At 48.6% G+C, this 18,003-nt stretch overlaps 8 protein-coding genes across 8 annotated transcripts; 3 read left to right on the top strand and 5 right to left on the bottom strand.

Annotated features, from left to right (window-relative positions):
- Positions 1–537: 537 nt before the first annotated feature.
- Positions 538–2,029, bottom strand: PFICI_06462 (aminotransferase C6B12.04c; the record flags this gene model as incomplete). Its single annotated transcript, XM_007835043.1, has 5 exons — positions 538–1,487; positions 1,541–1,731; positions 1,784–1,818; positions 1,870–1,903; positions 1,953–2,029. The coding sequence occupies 5 exons, from the start codon at positions 2,027–2,029 to the stop codon at positions 538–540; spliced, it is 1,287 nt and encodes a 428-aa protein (XP_007833234.1).
- Positions 2,030–2,683: 654 nt separating this feature from the next.
- PFICI_06463 (uncharacterized protein) lies at positions 2,684–4,112 on the bottom strand (the record flags this gene model as incomplete). The annotated part of the gene is made up of 2 exons (XM_007835044.1): positions 2,684–3,469; positions 3,519–4,112. The coding sequence occupies 2 exons, from the start codon at positions 4,110–4,112 to the stop codon at positions 2,684–2,686; spliced, it is 1,380 nt and encodes a 459-aa protein (XP_007833235.1).
- Positions 4,113–5,098: 986 nt separating this feature from the next.
- On the top strand, positions 5,099–6,228 carry PFICI_06464 (uncharacterized protein; the record flags this gene model as incomplete). Its single annotated transcript, XM_007835045.1, has 3 exons — positions 5,099–5,164; positions 5,216–5,617; positions 5,674–6,228. 3 exons carry the CDS (start codon positions 5,099–5,101, stop codon positions 6,226–6,228), a joined length of 1,023 nt encoding a protein of 340 aa, XP_007833236.1.
- Positions 6,229–6,644: 416 nt separating this feature from the next.
- Positions 6,645–8,640, bottom strand: PFICI_06465 (uncharacterized protein; the record flags this gene model as incomplete). The annotated part of the gene is made up of 9 exons (XM_007835046.1): positions 6,645–6,942; positions 7,000–7,180; positions 7,232–7,373; positions 7,432–7,511; positions 7,562–7,936; positions 7,997–8,066; positions 8,122–8,407; positions 8,460–8,485; positions 8,545–8,640. The coding sequence occupies 9 exons, from the start codon at positions 8,638–8,640 to the stop codon at positions 6,645–6,647; spliced, it is 1,554 nt and encodes a 517-aa protein (XP_007833237.1).
- Positions 8,641–9,355: 715 nt separating this feature from the next.
- On the bottom strand, positions 9,356–11,182 carry PFICI_06466 (uncharacterized protein; the record flags this gene model as incomplete). Its single annotated transcript, XM_007835047.1, has 2 exons — positions 9,356–10,292; positions 11,157–11,182. The coding sequence occupies 2 exons, from the start codon at positions 11,180–11,182 to the stop codon at positions 9,356–9,358; spliced, it is 963 nt and encodes a 320-aa protein (XP_007833238.1).
- Positions 11,183–11,221: 39 nt separating this feature from the next.
- PFICI_06467 (uncharacterized protein) lies at positions 11,222–13,417 on the top strand (the record flags this gene model as incomplete). Its single annotated transcript, XM_007835048.1, has 10 exons — positions 11,222–11,482; positions 11,539–11,731; positions 11,782–11,890; positions 11,950–12,081; positions 12,132–12,530; positions 12,584–12,813; positions 12,871–13,052; positions 13,123–13,152; positions 13,212–13,285; positions 13,351–13,417. 10 exons carry the CDS (start codon positions 11,222–11,224, stop codon positions 13,415–13,417), a joined length of 1,677 nt encoding a protein of 558 aa, XP_007833239.1.
- A 719-nt stretch (positions 13,418–14,136) lies between these two features.
- On the top strand, positions 14,137–14,964 carry PFICI_06468 (uncharacterized protein; the record flags this gene model as incomplete). Its single annotated transcript, XM_007835049.1, has 1 exon — positions 14,137–14,964. The coding sequence occupies one exon, from the start codon at positions 14,137–14,139 to the stop codon at positions 14,962–14,964; it is 828 nt and encodes a 275-aa protein (XP_007833240.1).
- A 108-nt stretch (positions 14,965–15,072) lies between these two features.
- On the bottom strand, positions 15,073–17,775 carry PFICI_06469 (uncharacterized protein; the record flags this gene model as incomplete). The annotated part of the gene is made up of 1 exon (XM_007835050.1): positions 15,073–17,775. One exon carries the CDS (start codon positions 17,773–17,775, stop codon positions 15,073–15,075), a length of 2,703 nt encoding a protein of 900 aa, XP_007833241.1.
- Positions 17,776–18,003: the final 228 nt, after the last annotated feature.

An 18,003-nucleotide genomic window follows, 5' to 3' on the forward strand; every position in this document is an offset into this window, starting at 1 on the left:
CAAAATGCGTGTCTGAGAGAGGAGAGAATTCAATAAAGTCTCATGCCTAATTCACCAAGCAATGCGTAGAGGATGCAAAACCACTCAACGAATTTCTTTCAGTGGACGGATTAAGTCGACACGAGACCAGTAATCCTTGGTTCACGACTGTGCTTGGACCAATATACCATGAAGGACCATATGAACCAGCGGCCGATGGGCAACGGAGGTGGGAAGCAAGGCTACTCTTTGAAAACACGCTTACTCATACCGCGATGCCAATGTATGGTGTATCTATGCCATGCGTGAAGGGACCTTTGACACAACCACGCGAAATGATGTCACATGATATTCCAACTCCAGACTCAATAAACTTAACTGTAGAGAAATTCGAAATAAGACAGCTGATGAACTCTAGACAGTAAACTATGGTTTCACATCTAAATGGGATACATGATTGTATACATCTACTTCAGAACCCTCTATACTTCATTGTAATGCAGCAAGTAAAGTCTCAATTGTTCTCGACTTCAGATAATCTGCGCATGGCTAAATGTATTACATGTATTTCCTCAATCCCCTCAACCTTGACTTTGCATCTTCCAAGACGCTGTCCTCTTTGCAAATAGCAAATCTCAAATAGTTCTCAGCCAAATGCGCATTCTCCGGGAGGTAAAACTCAGTCGGCGGAATCGCCGCCACGCCAAACTCGACCGTCAAAAACCAACTCAGCCGAAAATCCCGCGGCCGAGAGGCCACATGCGGTGGAAACGGATAGTCCTCGGGGATCTTGACCTTGGCAAAGTTGACCATGACAAAGTATCCGCCCTCTGGCATCGAGTAGGGCAGGCCCAGCTCGTCGCACACTTCGGTGAACCGCTTGATCTTGCCGAGCAGACTTTTCCGGGAATCCTCCCAAAAGTTGTGCTCATCAGCCTGTGCAAAGCCAACGGCACATGCTTCCTGGAGTGGACTAGGACTAGAGTAACAAATCCTCATGTGCGCGGCACTGACATATTTGATCAAATGCTGCGGGCCTATAAGGAACCCCACGCGCCATCCCGTGGCATAGAAAATCTTGCCAGCAGATCCTACGGTGAGGGTCAAATTTCGAATCGCTGGAGAAATCGTTGCCATGCGTGTCATGGGTACGTAAAAGAGGCTGTCGTAGACTTCGTCCGAGAGTATGATGATGTTGTGTGCCACGCAGATATTTCCAATCTCCTCGAGTTCCGCACGGGTAAAAACCTTTCCCACGGGGTTATGAGGAGAGTTGATGACAATCATGCGAGTGCGCGGAGTGATCGTGTCCTTGAACTTTTGCAGGTCGATTTTCCAATCTCCCGACGACGACGTGCTATGGTCGCCTCCTGGGGGTGGAGCCAGGGGAACATATCTCACTTTGCCTCCCGCCATTTCAATGTTGCTGATGTATTGGTCAAAGAAAGGCTCAAAGACAATGACCTCGTCGCCGTCCTCAACAAAGGCCATGAAAGCACATAGCATGCCTAAATCCTAGTGAGTTGGTATGCACGAACAATGACCTTGTCGATAAACAAACCTTCATTCGCCCCTGTAGTGATCGTCACTTCAGTGGTCGGGTCAATCTCCTTTTCCAAACTCTTGGAGTAGACCTTGGCGATGGCGGCTTTTAGATTCGGCCGGCCAGTTGTCGGGGAGTACTGATTTGCGTCTACCCTAGTGACAGCCTCCCGAGCCGCCTCAATGATAAAGTCTGGAGGGTTGTAACCGCTGTTTGGGGGGTCAACTACGGCCAAAAGTAGGAGGATATATACGCTCTTACAAGAAGCCCTGCCCCATATTCACAATGGGTTTGACCTGGATTGAGAGTTTAGTATAGCTCAGTCAACCTACACCAGTAATACTCACCGGTGACGCTGCCGCGGCATCATTCACAATCGTCCTAATCACTATCAGACCTTTACCTGAGACTTAGAATCGAGGAAGCTTACCACACGTCTTGACGTTGGCCAGCAACTCGTGCCGCCGGCCGAATTGCTTTGAATTGTCCATTGGTGCAGTCGCCCATGTTAGGTAGACTTAATTGTCAGTCAAGGAAGTTTAACAAATAGAACTCGACTTGGCTTGAAAGACGTCTGTAGTTCGTTTCTATACTCCAATGTTTAATAGCGGCTTCTCCCACTGATCGATGGCGCTATAGGTTGGCCCGCTGGCGATCCGGCCTTGTCTCGCTTATCCCTCCTGATGCCGGGGGGTTCACCGAGTCCGCTTCCGCTCATACGGATGCCGCAGATAACGGGAACGGAAAAAACAGGGGAGGTGGCTTCATGCAGGCAAGGTACTAGGTTAGGTAGGTGTCGCGCCTAAACGTGCTACCTAATGCACCTAGAATTACAGTGGATTCGTACCTCGTCTTAGCGGCGTTCTTTACTAATGTAATGGCCCAGGTAGGTCCCTATCAATGCCGGCGTTCCTGATAACCCTGAGCACATTTTGGTCATCATTTTAAAAATAGACGCCCCTCCATAGCCATATTCCAACGGTGTTATGCTTATCTACCATGCAAACCAAGATCACATGAATCGACTATGCTGCATATTGAATTCTAATGTTGCTGCAGTTCATGTTGTTTTGGCGTGGAGACGACCATACAACCAAGTATTCTTGCTTGTCTCCGTCATGACTGATGGGGGTAGCTGAATGCAGGAAACGTTTGTAATAATTAGCATAGAACAAGACCTTTATAGGTTGTTGTGATCAGGTATTGCCAAGTGACAGTTTCCCCTTGATTGCTCCTCCTCCAGAGCTCATCCAGGAGCTTATGTGCTACGGAAATATTTCCAAAGCCAATTGTAGCTTCCATGATATCCAGTCTATATTCTACCGTTAGGCGGTTCGGCTTTGTCATACTGCCCACGCCCGCCATGAAAAGAGGGAACAGCATGTGCGCTTCCATCTCCGATCCGGGCCGAATCAGTGACAACGCTGATAATATGTTGTCCGAGGCTTTTTTGATCTGTGGTGCATTGCTAGCAAGACCTCGGGTTACTTGCTGCAAGTGCATATTAGTAGCCCATTGCAGAGCAAACCCCAAGGCTCTAGCTTCCACTAGAGAGCGACATTCATCGCTAGATTTAGGAGGCTCCCAGCTCTGCAGCGAGAGCTCTATCTCCTTTGATACGTCTGTAGTATCCTGATTTGATGCATTATTCCCATGCATACCCAATCCGTTTACGCACGCCAAGGATTCATACAAGTCAACAGAAACGCCAAATAAAGGATGTGTGAGACCATCAGGGGCTAACACGGTCTCGGATCGAACCTTCAAATGTTTTCCAAATCTCGCGGGCGTCTGGTTTGAGGTAATCGAAGTAATACAAGTAAGATAATTGTATATCTCGATCAGAATACTCACAGGTGGTTCGATTGTATGGCTGTTAGTCCGGTCGAGCAAGGCCTTGGCTCCGTGTAAATGCAACACCCATTTCTTTGAATTACCGACACATATCTTGGTCATGTTAATATCTTGGCCAAAGGACAGCTGAACTTGAACTGACCTCTACTAGGCACAGAAGAAGCGTGGACGCCAGAGCCCACACTGGGTCATCCAGATCTTCTAACTCGGCCATCAACTTGTCGAGCGCTATACCTCGGTGCGTATTGAGATCCCGTTCAAAATCTGGATAGGCTTTGGAGAGATGACAGGCCGATAGCGCGGTCAAAGAATGGCGGATCATTGAGTTTTCCAAAGCCATCGGCACGATGACGCAAAGAAAGGGATTGAGTTTGTCCTCGACAACAACCAAGGCTCGTGAGACGGATTGTAGGAAATGGTTCAAAAGATGCCGCTCTGGAATGGACCATGTCCGTAGAGCCTGATGTGTGACGCCTGTAAGATTGTTGAGCGCAGTAGAGGGTAGGAATGTGGCGAGCCCAAGCTCGTCGTCATCAGCACATGGGAGTCCCAGTGACGCGAGTGCTGTACTACCAGCCAAGCGCGCTGCTTTTGCCGTGTGCATACGATTATCGGTCTCAATGAGCGTCAAACAGTCTGAAAAGACTGCGACCCTACTCGTCGAGCGAAAATCTCCACCAAGTTCCGTCTTGGTCCACTGGAGAAAAGCGTCTGACGCTAGAAAAGAGTCAGTCATATAAGATGGTGTACTTGGCTCTGAACCTGGGCTTGACCCTGCCTCTTGGGAAAGAATGCAGGTCAGTCCAAGACGTCGACAATCGCTGCATGTCGGTTTGGCCTCATCGCATTTTCTCCTTCTCTGGCGACAATTCAAGCAACCGGTTGCAGTCTTGGAGTGCTTGACTTTGGTCACATTCCGCGCTGGTCTTGCATGACCTGTGGCAACAAGCACGCTGCCTGGTTCGTAGGAACAAGACAGCGAGAGTCGTTCACAACGGGCACAGGGTTGTTCTTTGCTACATCGAGATTTGATCGATTTGCAGATCTGGCAAGCCGTGCTTTTACGCCCCATAATGGCGAAAGCAATGTCGGCGGGCGGTTTCTGTGCCCCCCGAGGCAGAATGCCTGTCGATTATGCGCGAGTGGTCGTGTTTGGAAGCTGCTTCGGGCCTGTCCGCGACCAACTTCCAGCCTCAGCGGAGCAATTTTGGCAACGGCTCTTGATAGAGCCCCTTGTGTAATACGAGTGGAGAATTACCCTCTGAGATGGCAATTGAATGCAGACCGGAAAGAAGGAGTAGAAAATGGGCCACGGATAACGAGTCGGACTGCATCAAGACTGCAAAAGCCGTCGTTTATATCCTCGAATCCCGTCGTTCATTATTGGGGTACTGAGGGGAAGGTCTGCATCTCCACTAGGCTAAATTCCGCCTATCTATTCGCTGAATTGACATGTTCTAGCGCTAGTAGGCGCGGGTCTGTTCCCGGTGCACGCAAATGCTGGGTTGCAAGTGCCGCCAGGTCTCCAGCGACTTTCGCGAGCCTAGTGCGCTAAGTTGAGCCAAACCAGCGCTGAATTCACCATGAGTATATTCGCCGGGCACTCCACATGAACAACTTGTGTTGGAATATCTTGCCATTAATTTGGCAATTTTGGTGACTCTTCCTGTTTTCTACAATACCATCTACAACCTTGGCGACCTAACAGAGGTATTGAACAACATGGCAGTGCTAGACGATCCCACGACATGGGACGAATGGGGCAAAGTAGACGACGAGTTTGCTCAGGTACGTGACTGACGCTATCGGCTTAGGAACTCAAAACTCATAACGGTGCAGATGTTGGCAGACAAGGTTGAGCGAAGATTTCCCCCAGTAGAGCTAGACAAGCTTCCTCATATACGAAGCACCTGGATGCAGAAATGCAGAGCAGATATGATTCAAATGCTCGACGGCAACAAAAACCATGTCACTTCCCAAGAAATCTCGATACCACTTTCGAATGGAGACGAAACTCGCGCTCTAGTATTCAAGCCAAAGATGGACACAGGCGGTGATAAGCCATTGCTTGTGCTGATACACGGAGGAGGTTTTCTATTTGGAGTTGCAGAGATGGAGGCAGCGGCTTGCATCAGCGCGACCAGAGAGTATGGATGTGTGTCTATTAGTCTAGACTATAAGCTGGCGCCAGAAGCCAAGTTTCCTACTGCTTATAATGACTGCTGGGAAGCACTGCAATGGGTGAGTCAAGGCATACCTCTACCCGTGACTGGTTCCATACTAAGACAAGTAATAAGCTTGCCACGAATGCCTCAACCATCGGGGCAAGTCCGGCTTCCGGGTTCATTCTGGGAGGCACATCTTCCGGCGGGCAAATGACAGCTGCGCTGTCGCACATGGCCAGAGATCAAAGTCTGTCGCCTCCATTGACTGGCGTCTACCTCAACGTACCTGCATTGGTGCAACCTTCATTAGTTCCGCACATGTACAAACAGATGTACAATAGTCGCAAACAGAACGAGGGCAAAACTGGACTATCAAAAGAAACAATTCTGATATTCGAGAGGGCACTTGAGGCAGACCTGGAGTCTGAGCTGTGGAATCCAATGCTGTGGCGCAATGGGCATGCCAATCTCCCCAAGACCTATTTTCAAGTGTGCGGGTCAGATGTTCTCCGCGACGATGCATTGATATACGAAAGGATATTGAGGAAAGAATATGGTATCAAAACTCGGCTGGATATCTATCCTGGTCTGCCTCATGTTTTTTGGTACATGTTTCCCGGCCACTCCTCTGTTACTAGGTTTCACGAAGAGAGGATCAAAGGTCTCGGGTGGCTTCTACAACAGTAGTGGGACAACCAACGCATAGATATAATCACATTACCTTGAGCTAAGAACCTTTGAGAGACTCCTGGATTCTTTCGGTCGATTCCTGTTTGGGTTCAATTGTGCCTCGAAATAAGGATTGATTGCATGCTAGCTGCGTTCTCGTGACCGATCGTCGAATCTTGCCATGTCGGATAAGTCAGTAGAGCTCTAGTGAGACCAACTATCGTACAGGTTAAATTTCCATGTAATCAAATCAGGCGACATCTATGAGCATGTAAATATGTCACTGCATTAAGCTCGGAAAATGGCAACTAAGCTATAAGACAAGAAAGTCGTGGGTAGGATTGATCATTATGGGGCGACTTGTCTATACTCGAGATGTATTGTGTCAATCTAGAGGAATAGCACGACTGTACAAGCCTTGAGATGCGGTCTACTTAGGCACGGGTCTCGCAGCTGGTCTTGATTGCCACATCCATCTTGTTCAGCTTACCTGATGCATGAGAAATTTCCAATCCGTCAATCGTCTTTGGACCTTCGATATCACCAGAGCCGACACCACCCCCAGTGACGGCGTCGAACTTTGCGTCAATCTCTTCAAGAGTCAGGCCCTTGGTCTCAATCCAGAAGTATGCCACAAAGACAAACATGACGACGTCCCAGCAGGCATTGATCATGTACGTCTCCCAACCAATAGCCTTGAGCGCAAACGGCCACACAAATACACTGAACAGCCTGTCATTGCCTGGTTAGTATCAACATGACCTAGTCAGATATCCTTGATGAACCTACCCGCCGCAGGTGATGGCAAATGTCCACGCTGCCATGCCATTGCTACGAATGGAAAAGTTGAGTACTTCGGGTGGGTAAAGAATGGTCAATGGCGTGATTCCAATAGCATAGCTGCCTTGGAAAAGATAAATAGTCGCAACGGCCGAGTAGATTCCAGGGTTGTTGCCACCATTGCCATATACTTGTATCGAGGTCAGCGGATACAAAGCAGTGCAGACTCTGGATAGCTTACGTTTGGTAAGTGCGCCAATTAGGAATATGAAGATGATCATGCCGGCAATGGAAAAGAGTGCCATGGTCTTTCTACCAGCCTTGCCCACGAGCCAAGTTCCGATCAGACTTATGACCAAGCACCAGGCGTTGAGTCCAATATTCTATTCATCCGTTAGTTGAACTTCTTCCCGATGAGGGAGGAGTAGGACAGATGCCTACAATTTCAAGTTGAATATGAGTGTTTGTGATACCAGCATTGCTCAGCATATCACCTAGATAGTAAGAGATAATGTTGTTCCCTGGAAGAAATCAGCCAAATCGCCCAAAGTACTGTCAAGGACAAACGTACCACTAGCCATGGCCAGAACCGCAACAGAAACGACGAGCATGAGTCTCCTTCTCGAGTTGGGCGTACGAAAGACCTCGCCATACGTCATCTTCTTTCCTGTATTCCTCTCCCACTCGATAGTGTCGACAATCTCCTTGTATTGAAGCTGGGTCAAGGGATCTTCCTTGTCCCCGTTGCTGTGCGTCGAAGCCAGGACAGTAAGAGCATCGTCGCATCTGTCTCTATGAACAAGCCAGCGTGGCGACTCGGGGACAAAGAGAAGTATGAGGCCGCATACGACGCTGAAGAGCGCCTGCAGAGCGCAAGGGAGACGCCACGCCAAGGAGCCGGCGAGATCAGCCGTGGCATAGGTGACGCCGGCTGCGATCAAAGCGCCTATACATACATGTTAATATCCAGTCGTGACGCGAACCAAACGTTTTGGTACTTGCCCACATAGTAAATTGAGAAGATGAAGGCCAGGCCTGACGCTCGCCATTTGGGAGGCAAAGTCTCTGCCAGCCATCTAAGCCGCCGTTAGTTGACTGCGTTCAAGGATAAAAAGGTGACTAATGTAAAACCAACGTGGATGCAGCAATTGAGGAAGTCCCCGAGCCGGCGCCGAGAACCATTCGACCGACGACAAACATGCCAACCTCTTGCGCGCAAGACATCAAGACGACGCCAACGATCTTGAGCGCCACGGAGATGAGGACGCCGGTTCTGCGACCAACGCGGTCGACGACCGGGCCCATGAAGGTGGAGACGACTGCCCATCCGAGAAATGACGCGGCCGAGTTGAGTGATTTCGTCGCGGTCGTCAGTTTCAGGGTGGACGTATAGGACGGAAGTATGTTAATGCCATTGCTGCAAACCGTGAGTCAGAGTCCAATGGAAAGGGTGAAATGCTTGGGCACACATCAAGGCTGTATCGTAGCCGGTTGTCTGTGTGACGTACAATTAGCTTCTTCTTGCAAACCGTGGATGCATCCGGGAGGACATACCGTCGCAAAGACACATGAAGACAGAATGATCAAGAGAATGGTAGTGGTGCTAGACTTGAACTGCAAGGGGCCAAGAGCCCCGTCAAAGAAACCCATCTTCTGCTACGCTGATCGTACGACCTTGCACGACTTATTTTCGACAACTCTTTTTGGATGTTGACCCAAAGTTATTACGGCATCCCAAAAGTCGGCCGTTGTGGCCCCCTATATGCCTCAAACACGAAACCATAGATACCAAATCGGCTGTCAAGTTCGGTGTGGACTGTAGTGCCCACGAGCAAAAAGCCGGCGCTCAGTGAACGCCGGGATATATCATTAGCAGATACCTGACTTGTTTAGTCCTGCAGTAGCGGCAATCCAGAATCTTGGGGAAAATTGTGGATCTATAGAAACAAGTGGGCATAATCCGAAAGCCGTTGCCACTGCTAGCACTTCAAGATATTGTTCGGGGGTTGATACAAAGAATCTCTGGTTTATTGGCATAAGCTCAATCTCGGAAGTGAGGTTTGGTACGATCCACGTGGAGGTGTGGTTATCGACGTACACATCACAGTGGCTTTCCACGCGTCCCGAGTGTTCACAGAATTGAGTGATACGTGAGGGACTTTAGGCAGGTTGCAAATTCGCGGTATCAAGGCTGACTTTCTCTAACGGGAAATGCTTTTTCCCCCTCATAAAAATGGTTCAAGTGGCTAGAGAATGAATATAATTTTCCAGTTGGTAGCTAATCGTACATAGCAACTGCACGTGGTGCCCCGCATCAAGATACCCAGGAGACTACTTCCTCATCTCGAGAAGTTCATCTTCTACTCTAATATGCCTTCAAGCCGGCAAGCCTCAACAACTTGTCACTGAGAACAGGCGGATCGATTGGTTCATCGCGATCCCGCGGGTCTCTGCTACCATCTGGTAGTATGGCATGGGTAGGGCCCGGCTTCATATGCTCAAACGGCCAATGGGTTGCAGATCCAAAATGCTGAAAGACATTTCTCTTCAGCTCCAACTGCTCTTGCGTCGCCAAGCGTGCTGGCATGTATGTAGCATAAATCGCCGTCCTAATCTGTGTGCTTCTCTCTGTTGGGTCTGAACCATAGTGGATAACTCGCGAGTCCCACATGATCAGGTCGCCGGGCTCGCAGCACACCTTGTGCGGGCGCAGGCCCTTCTTCTCGAACCAGGAAAGTTCTTCCTTTGGAAAGAGGTAAACATCTCTTCCATTGAGAGGTTCCCTGAGATGAGTGTCGAAGAACTCGTCGTGGTATTTGTGCGATTTGGGAATTACCACCAATCCTCCATCCTCCGGGCCCGAGGGCGAGAGGTGTATGATTCCCTGGATGCAATGCGCACCACGCTTTGAAGGGCTCTGGTCTACATGCTCCCAGGGCTCCCTCGCAGGAACATCCTTTCGGTTGGGAAAAGTAATGTTGAGACCGTCAAAACTAGTGAGGAGCTCATCCGTGCCCCAGAGCTTGCCAAATGCTTCCAGGACGCCTGGCTCCATCCTCGCTTCCCACATGAAGCTCTCATGCGAGGCGCAGTACGCGGCAAACGCATTGGCACGGTTTGTCAGAGGTATATTGTCTTTCATCCATGTATCAGGGTTTTCGAAATCGAGAGGTGTATTGAAGGTTCGAACCCAGTCGTATGCCCTGTTCTGGTACTCGATCGCCTTGGCCCGCGGAATAGCATTCTTGACAACGACGAAACCATCGTCTCTCAGTGCGTCGCGGAAATCTCCATGATGAGCCCTACGTTGTATTGTCAGTATGATGTGAGAAACTACCTTCTTGCGTATATACTTGCTTGTTCAAAATGGGAATATCTGGGTAGACGAGATCCCTATCCGTTTCGAGGACAAGTGGTGACATTTTTTGAACGATAGTTTTGAAGATAATGATTCAATTGGACACAGAACTTAATGTTAATGCGATAAGTATGAAAATGCTAAACTGCGTAAACATGAAATTCAGCTGTAGAAATGAGCGCCTCGGACAATACCCTTCTTGATATGGGACAAAACCCGTCGTTTAACAGACCTTGAACCGCTAAAAAAATCACTGGCAGCCTACCAGGCCCCTGTATGCAGGCTAAGAGCAAGTGCGGACACACACACAGTCTATGACCTCTAGCATTTGCCGATCATGTAAACAAGTTCTTGCATGATCATTGGGGATTATTGGCAATTGTCGTTGTCTTCCAATAATTACTTTCTATGCTGGCGGTTCCGTGATTTACAAAATGCTCAGTTGTAGCCCCAATGAACACGGTAGTATGATATACTAAACGACGGTGTAAACCCACTATAGACCGGAACGACGGCTTTTAGTTCGCACGGATGTTGGCGCTGGATCTAGCAATGCATTGCCAGGATTCGATTAGTGATGACCCGAGTATTGACACTCCAGATCCGATTCAGCATACCCCCGCCCAAAAGCAACAGGGCTCTGGGCCAGACAGTACATCGCTTGTCCTTGTGCATCCGTTTAGGCGCAGCCGCCCGACTGAAACCTTTCAGCATTTTCATCATCCCCAAAATCATAGGCAGTTGGAGAACCATACAGTACGTTGCGGTTGCAGAGACTTGAACCCTTCGCCTTTTTGTTGCGTCTTACTCAGCGGACGAGGGTTTGAAGTACATTTTCTTGTTCATCGACAGAACCATCCTTCGCACATAAAAATGTTTCGCACAGCAAGTTTTTCGGTGCGCAAAGCTGTGTCAAGAGTTCGCCCAAGGATCTCGGAACCATTTTGGAGCCCAGCCAGCCGTGTACAATGGCGCCTAGCGTCTCTGCATGTTAAACGTGCCGGGGGCCGATCTCTGCTCCCAGGTGTTGCGCTTGGTGTTGCTGGCCTGGGTGTCGGTGGCCTGATTGTCGCATCGATGACAATGGTCAAGCCAGATGTGATTGAGTACGCAAATAGAGACACCATGTTAAAGGTCTTGTGATCGTACCTGAACCTGTTCTGCATCCTATAATCTGACACTGTATGTAGGCAGCACGTGAGATCGAGACTCTACTGGGCAAAGACGGCATCAGCTATGATGAGAGCGTCATCGAGGCTCATGGCTACTCTGATTGGTCTACATCCAACTCTACAGGCCGGCCCATAGCAATCGTCTATCCAGAGACTACCGAGCAAGTCTCAAGCATTGCCAAGATATGCCACCACTATGATACACCAATGAGTGCGTTTGAAGATCTTTCGGCTGTAAGTGACTTTACTAATTTGCAACAGTTCCATTCGGCGCCGGATCCTCTGTTGAAGGCAACTTCTCTTCGCCATACAGTGGAATTTGCGTGGATTTTGTCAACATGGATAAAGTTATTGAATTTCATCCCAATGAGTATGACTTGACTAGGCCCTTCTTGTACGAATAGGACAAACTAATTCTCATTATCGCAGCATGGATGTAGTGGTACAGCCCGGAGTCAATTGGATGAACTTGAATCAGCAAATCAAGGACAGTGGATTGTTTCTCCCACTAGATCCATCGCCTACAGCTAGTATTGGGGGTATGGTATCAACGAATTGCAGGTAGGGAACCCGAAGATACTCTCCAATCTTGTGAAATCTAACGCAAGCAGTGGGACCAATGCCTTTCGTTACGGAACCATGAAAGATTGGGTAATCAACCTTACTGTGGTACTTGCCGATGGTCAGATTATCAGGACCAGACATCGACCAAGAAAGACTTCGGCAGGTTATAACTTGACATCTCTGTTCGTTGGAGCTGAAGGCACATTGGGTTTCGTTACCGAAATCACCGTCAAGCTTGCTGTCATCCCGCAAGACACAAGTGTTGCTATCGTTTCTTTTCCCACAATCAAGGAAGCCGCAGAAGCTGCCACTGGCATCATTCGATCGGGACTACAGTTGGCAGCCCTGGAGCTGATGGATGAAGTGCAAATGTCCGTCTTGAACAAGCATGGCAGTGAGGCTGTTCGGAAACGGAGATGGGATGAGAATCCCACGTTATTTATGAAGTTCGTCCCCGCACTCTTTCAGAATGATCCAGACAAACTAAGTCGATATGTAGATTTTCCGGAACTACTGCCGCGATTGCTAGTGACATCTCACGGGTTGAGACCATCGTCAAGCCTTTCAATGCTGGCCAGTTCTTCTTTGCCAAGACCAAGCAAGATGAGGTGGACTTATGGTCTGGCAGGAAAGAAGCTCTTTGGACGATGGTGTCTATCAAACCGGAAGGCTTTAACCTCTGGTCTACCGATGTAGCGGTCCCTATTTCTCGGCTGGCCGAGATCATTAGTGAGTAACGTGAACCAAATCATATTAGTACCTAGAAGGCTAATTCCACCAAAATAGATGCATCAAAAGAAAATGCCAGCACGCTTGGCCTTTTTAATAGCATCGTAGGTCACGTTGGCGATGGCAACTTCCATCAAGCTATCATGTACGACCCAAAGAATGAATCACAAACAAATTCAGTCGCAGCGTGCGTTCACAAGATGATGGACCTTGCGATAGAGATGGAGGGAACTGTTTCAGTAAGTTGTAGGAAGAAGGAACAAGAACAAAATATTCAAAGCGTAATTTGACTAACGAGAGACGCAATAGGGCGAGCATGCCATTGGTTTGGGGAAAAAGGTCAGTGCCATGTTTTGCACTCAAGTCGCACTTGGAAGCTATGCTAAAAGCCGAGACAGGCTTGTCTGGTTGACGAGTTGGGACTTGATACAATCAACTTGATGAAGACTATCAAGAAGGCAGTCGATCCCAAGTGAGTTCCCCATGGAAAGCGACTGTCATCGGTTATTGGAGAGATGGCTTATATCTTTGACCTAGATGGCTTATGAACCCCGGTAAAGTATTTGACTTGCCGAAGAATGCCAAGGCGCTCGCTGCACCCTGACGCATTCCGCGCCCTATTATGAGCGAGATGCCTCCAAAACCCAACGAGTGCACCATTGGTGACTATAAGTCTGTTCGAGGGCACCGCTAGTGAATCCGAAGGCATGTCAGTCAATATGCGGTGTCGTTGATAATTGGAATCTGCTTGTTTGATATAGGGTCAGGATCTCATGCTATTCTAGAAAAAAGTCAATGGTGATGGGCCTTCTACACACGGGTGTGATGAGTTGGTAGCGGTGGGCGGCGGGGGTGCATGTTGGGCGGCTAGACTCGCTAACTTAGCACCATCTACCTGAACCGGACAGCAAAAGTTCACTTCGATGAATGATTTTATCGAAACGACATGGGATGCAGAAAAGAATCAATTCATTCGATGCAACTCACCTACTTTCAATTTCATGTCGGCTGACATTAACATGCAACCCTATTCGTCCTTATTGTACACACCAGGTATGTATGACATAGTAGATCATCTCATCGGCCACCTCTATGTTCTCGGCACCTCCAAGTATCGGCAGTGCTCCGACGGAATCATCATGCTCCACTATTGCGCAATGCCAATACTGTGTATCCGCGGGGCTTTATAGAATCGCTTCTGTGCATGTTGCCCTCCTGCCCTCCGAGGCCGAGGCCTAAGCTCTCAATTATCATTCAACCAGCGTTCCGATGCATATTTTTCGGTCTATCCTGCTTCTTGTATCCTTTACCACCGCTGCCATCATGGCACTGCCGGTCACCACCAATGGGACCTACGTGGGTCCCGAAAACGGTCATCTCGTCATTGTAGGAGGAAACCTCCAGTCCGATACCATATGGCAAAAGATTATAGAGCTTGCCGGAGGACCGGATGCATCAATCGTGGTGATCCCAACGGCCGGCGGTGAGCCGACCTACAACGACACCTTGCCCAGCGCCGCCTCTCTGCGTAAGAACGGTTCTCTAAACGTCACCGTGTTGCACACCTACGATCCAGCGGTCGCAGACACTGACGATTTTGTGGCCCCGCTCCGGGAAGCCAAGGGCGTCTACTTTGATGGCGGGCGACAGTGGCGTATTGTGGATGCCTATGCCGGGACTAAGGCCGAGCGGGCATTCCAAGCTGTACTGGATCGTGGCGGCGTCATTTCTGGATCTTCTGCTGGCGCAAGTGTACAAGCATCGTTTCTTGCACGCGGAGACACGGAGAACAATCAAATCATGATTGGGGACCACACTGTTGGGTTTGGGTATCTCAAGAATGCTGCTATCGACCAGCACGTTCTGGTAAGGAATCGACAATTCGACATGTTCGACATTCTCAAAGTACATCCGGAGTTACTGGGTGTGGCTATTGATGAGAATACGGCACTCTTAGTTCATAAGAATGAGGCCACAGTTTTCGAAGGAACATATGTACTAATCTACGACGGGGGCTTCTGGTCGAGAGAGGAGCTGAGCGAGCTGAAACACCTTCCGCCGCCAGAAAGTCGGTTCTACTTTCTTCGACCAGGTGATCAGTACGATCTAGGGGAGAGGAAAGTGATTGAAACGAGTGAAACAGAGCTATAAATAAAAGCAGCTATGGGCGGATGTGTTGAATAAAACAGCATTATCTTATTGCGATCAATTATAAATATTCAAGAAATGCCATTTCGAGAGAGACCCTTGTTTTGTAGGTCAAAGAAGTAGACTTGGATGCAGGAGGAGCTCATTGAGCTCATTGAACTCGCCACCCATAAGCATGGCGAGGGACCGAAATCTCTGCGCCAGAGCATCTCCCAAAGCAGAGGCCAAGACTCTGAACCATGGGTATACATTCATATGTCCTTGAACAATTAGCGTCCGAGCGGCGTGCCGCCGAAAAGCCCATTTGTCCTCGATCCGAATAAGCGCCTTGAGAACATCATTTCGGTCTCCACACCTGTCGAGCAACATTGTCAAATTATCTACCTTCCCGAATCGCAACATGTTGTTGAATGCATCCGCCGGTATATCTACACGGTCGCCATACCTATCGAGCAGCAACTCGAGCTTTTTGGGGGTGGATGAATGGCAGAGAGCCCTGGTGGCGATGCTCTTGATATCGATTTGGTCGCCGTATCGATCAAGCAAGGCCTCGAGCGTGTAGAATCCCCCATGATCAATGGCTGCATAGACCATCTCAGCTGTGTATGTAATTTGGTCGCCGTATCTGTCAAGCAAAGCCTCAAGTGCCCGGAATCCTCCATGATCAATGGCTGCAAGGACCATCTCATTTGTGCATGTAATCTGGTCGCCATATCGATCAAGCAAGGCCTTGAGCGTGTAGAGTTTCCCTTGATCAATGGCTGCACAAATCATCTCGGTTGTGCATGTAATTTGGTCGCCATATCGATCAAGCAAGCGCTCGAGCTCATTTGGCCGTGAACGAATGGCTGCAAGGACCATCTCAGCTGTGCACGTACTTCGGTCTCTGTAACGATCAGGCAAGACCTCGAGCGCGTCGTCCGACCCTTCATGAATGGCTACGTGGATCATCTCAGCTGTGCATGTAATCTGGTCGCCATATCGATCAATCAAGTACTTAAGCGTATTTGACTTTTGACGAATGGCTTTGACGATCATCGCGTTTGTGCATGTAACTCTGTCGCCGTATTGATCGATCAATACCTTGAACTCATCAACACCTTTTTCCAAGGCTGCATTGCTAATTGCGCTATCAATCTCCAATTGGTTGCCGCGCTCAACAAGCAAAGCTCTGAAATTGTCTGGTCCGCGTTGAAAGCCCGCTTCCGCCATTGATTGAGAAATCACAAGTGATTCTCTACATGCTTCAAGCAACAGCTTGAGCGTTTTGGGGCCAGCTGTAATAGCTTCCAGGATAGATGTTTCGGTAATTTTTAGCTGGTCGCGATACGTGTCGAGAAATATTCGGAGTTTTTCTGGATAACTTCGGATGGCATCTACCAACAATGCGTCGGTGATACTGATTTGGTCGTAATGCCTACAGAGTAGCAGATCAAGTATATTCAGCCCTCTATTATCCGCAGCAGCAATTACATCCGAACTGAGCACAACTTGTTCGCCATTATTGTGAAGGAACCGTTCGAAAACGTTGGAGCCGTTTCTAGCTGCTTCTAGTGTGAGAATCTCGGCTAATTGAATTTCGTCTTGACCTGATTCCAACATCGTATATTCAAAGTTGAAACTGTTCTCTTGTGTATGGATCTGAGAGCCTTGAATCGCGTTCTGGCCTCTTTCCTGTTCCAGATACGTAGAAAGAGATTCTGTGCTGTTCGCGGATTTTTGACCCACAACTACCTGCACGATGCCGGATTCATGCGTTAACTGCTCCTTCAGAGGAGAGTTGATGTGCCAAAGGTAACCTACGGCGGCCTCCGATAGGAATACTTGTTTGTTATGTCGGTATCTGAATTGTTTCATGACATCCATATGTTTTCCGGGGGAAACAAACTGGTCTAAACCCATATACACCAGACTCGGAACTGTGTTTTGAAGTTCCTCGATACTTGAAGTTCTCATCGAGTTTATGGGGAAATTATCCCGACATAGATATTCGAACACATCCTTGACAACGATCATTTCGGATTTGGAGTAATCCGATCGGAAAGGTTTGTCGGAAGCAATGCCTAAAAGTGCAAAGACGCGGTCCCGAGAATCAGTAGCTTGGCTCTCTCTGAACTTCCACAAGAGGGTTGATAGATTTGGGTTCTGATTCCACCAAGAGGATTTCCTCAATGGACCAGGCATGATATCGATGATGGCTTGGCATTGGTTGCTTGGCCGGACTTGGAGCAGACTCGGTGCCAGCGCGAATACTCTTGGACTGACCCATCCATCAGTACAGCCAACTGAAGCCTTCTTGGCGTTGAATACCTCTTGTATGATCCATACTCGGTTGAACCAGTCATCATCCATCAAAGACCTGAGTTCCCATCGTAGATCGCGGAAATGACGTCTTTTGCATATCTTGCTCCAAATGTGATGGAAGCGAGAGTCTCCATTGGGCCATTGTTCCAAAGCCTCACTAGGAACGTTTTCTTCGAAAGAATTGAGTGCGTTCATCAGGGTGCCGACATTGTCCTCGACGCGTCCGAGCCAAAAGAGAACCTGGTCAGCGCGCCTGTACACGTCACCCATGTTGTCAACTTGATGTCCCCTTTCTTGTACATTGCCCTGATCGATGCAAACAGCATCGATCCATAACATGCGATCCTTTTCATTGAACCGTAAATGCATGAGTGCCGTATACAAGTTGTGTGTAATGGCAAGCGCCTTGCCATTTACTCGAATCGTGTGAGTCAAGCGATTATCACCCCAACAGTATGAAAGCGCTTCGTACGGAACCAGCATGTTTTCGTCAAACGATGCATTAAACATGTGGCATTCGAGTTCGCCCAAGCCTCCTCGGAGCCTCAATAAGCGAAATCCTCGTGATGCCAGGTCAATGGGCTTATACTGAAACTGAGGCTCTATTAGAGGTTCCCGCTTAAGTTCACGATAGTCAATACGGCGTATTAAGCAAATTATAACGACTATACTACGGGTTTCTAAAATAAACCTGAAGTATAATAAGGGTTGGGGTTTATGCTAATAGGGAACGGTAGC

Source organism: Pestalotiopsis fici (assembly GCF_000516985.1).
Source record: "Pestalotiopsis fici W106-1 unplaced genomic scaffold PFICI_Scf_4, whole genome shotgun sequence".
Lineage (NCBI taxonomy): Eukaryota > Fungi > Ascomycota > Sordariomycetes > Amphisphaeriales > Sporocadaceae > Pestalotiopsis > Pestalotiopsis fici.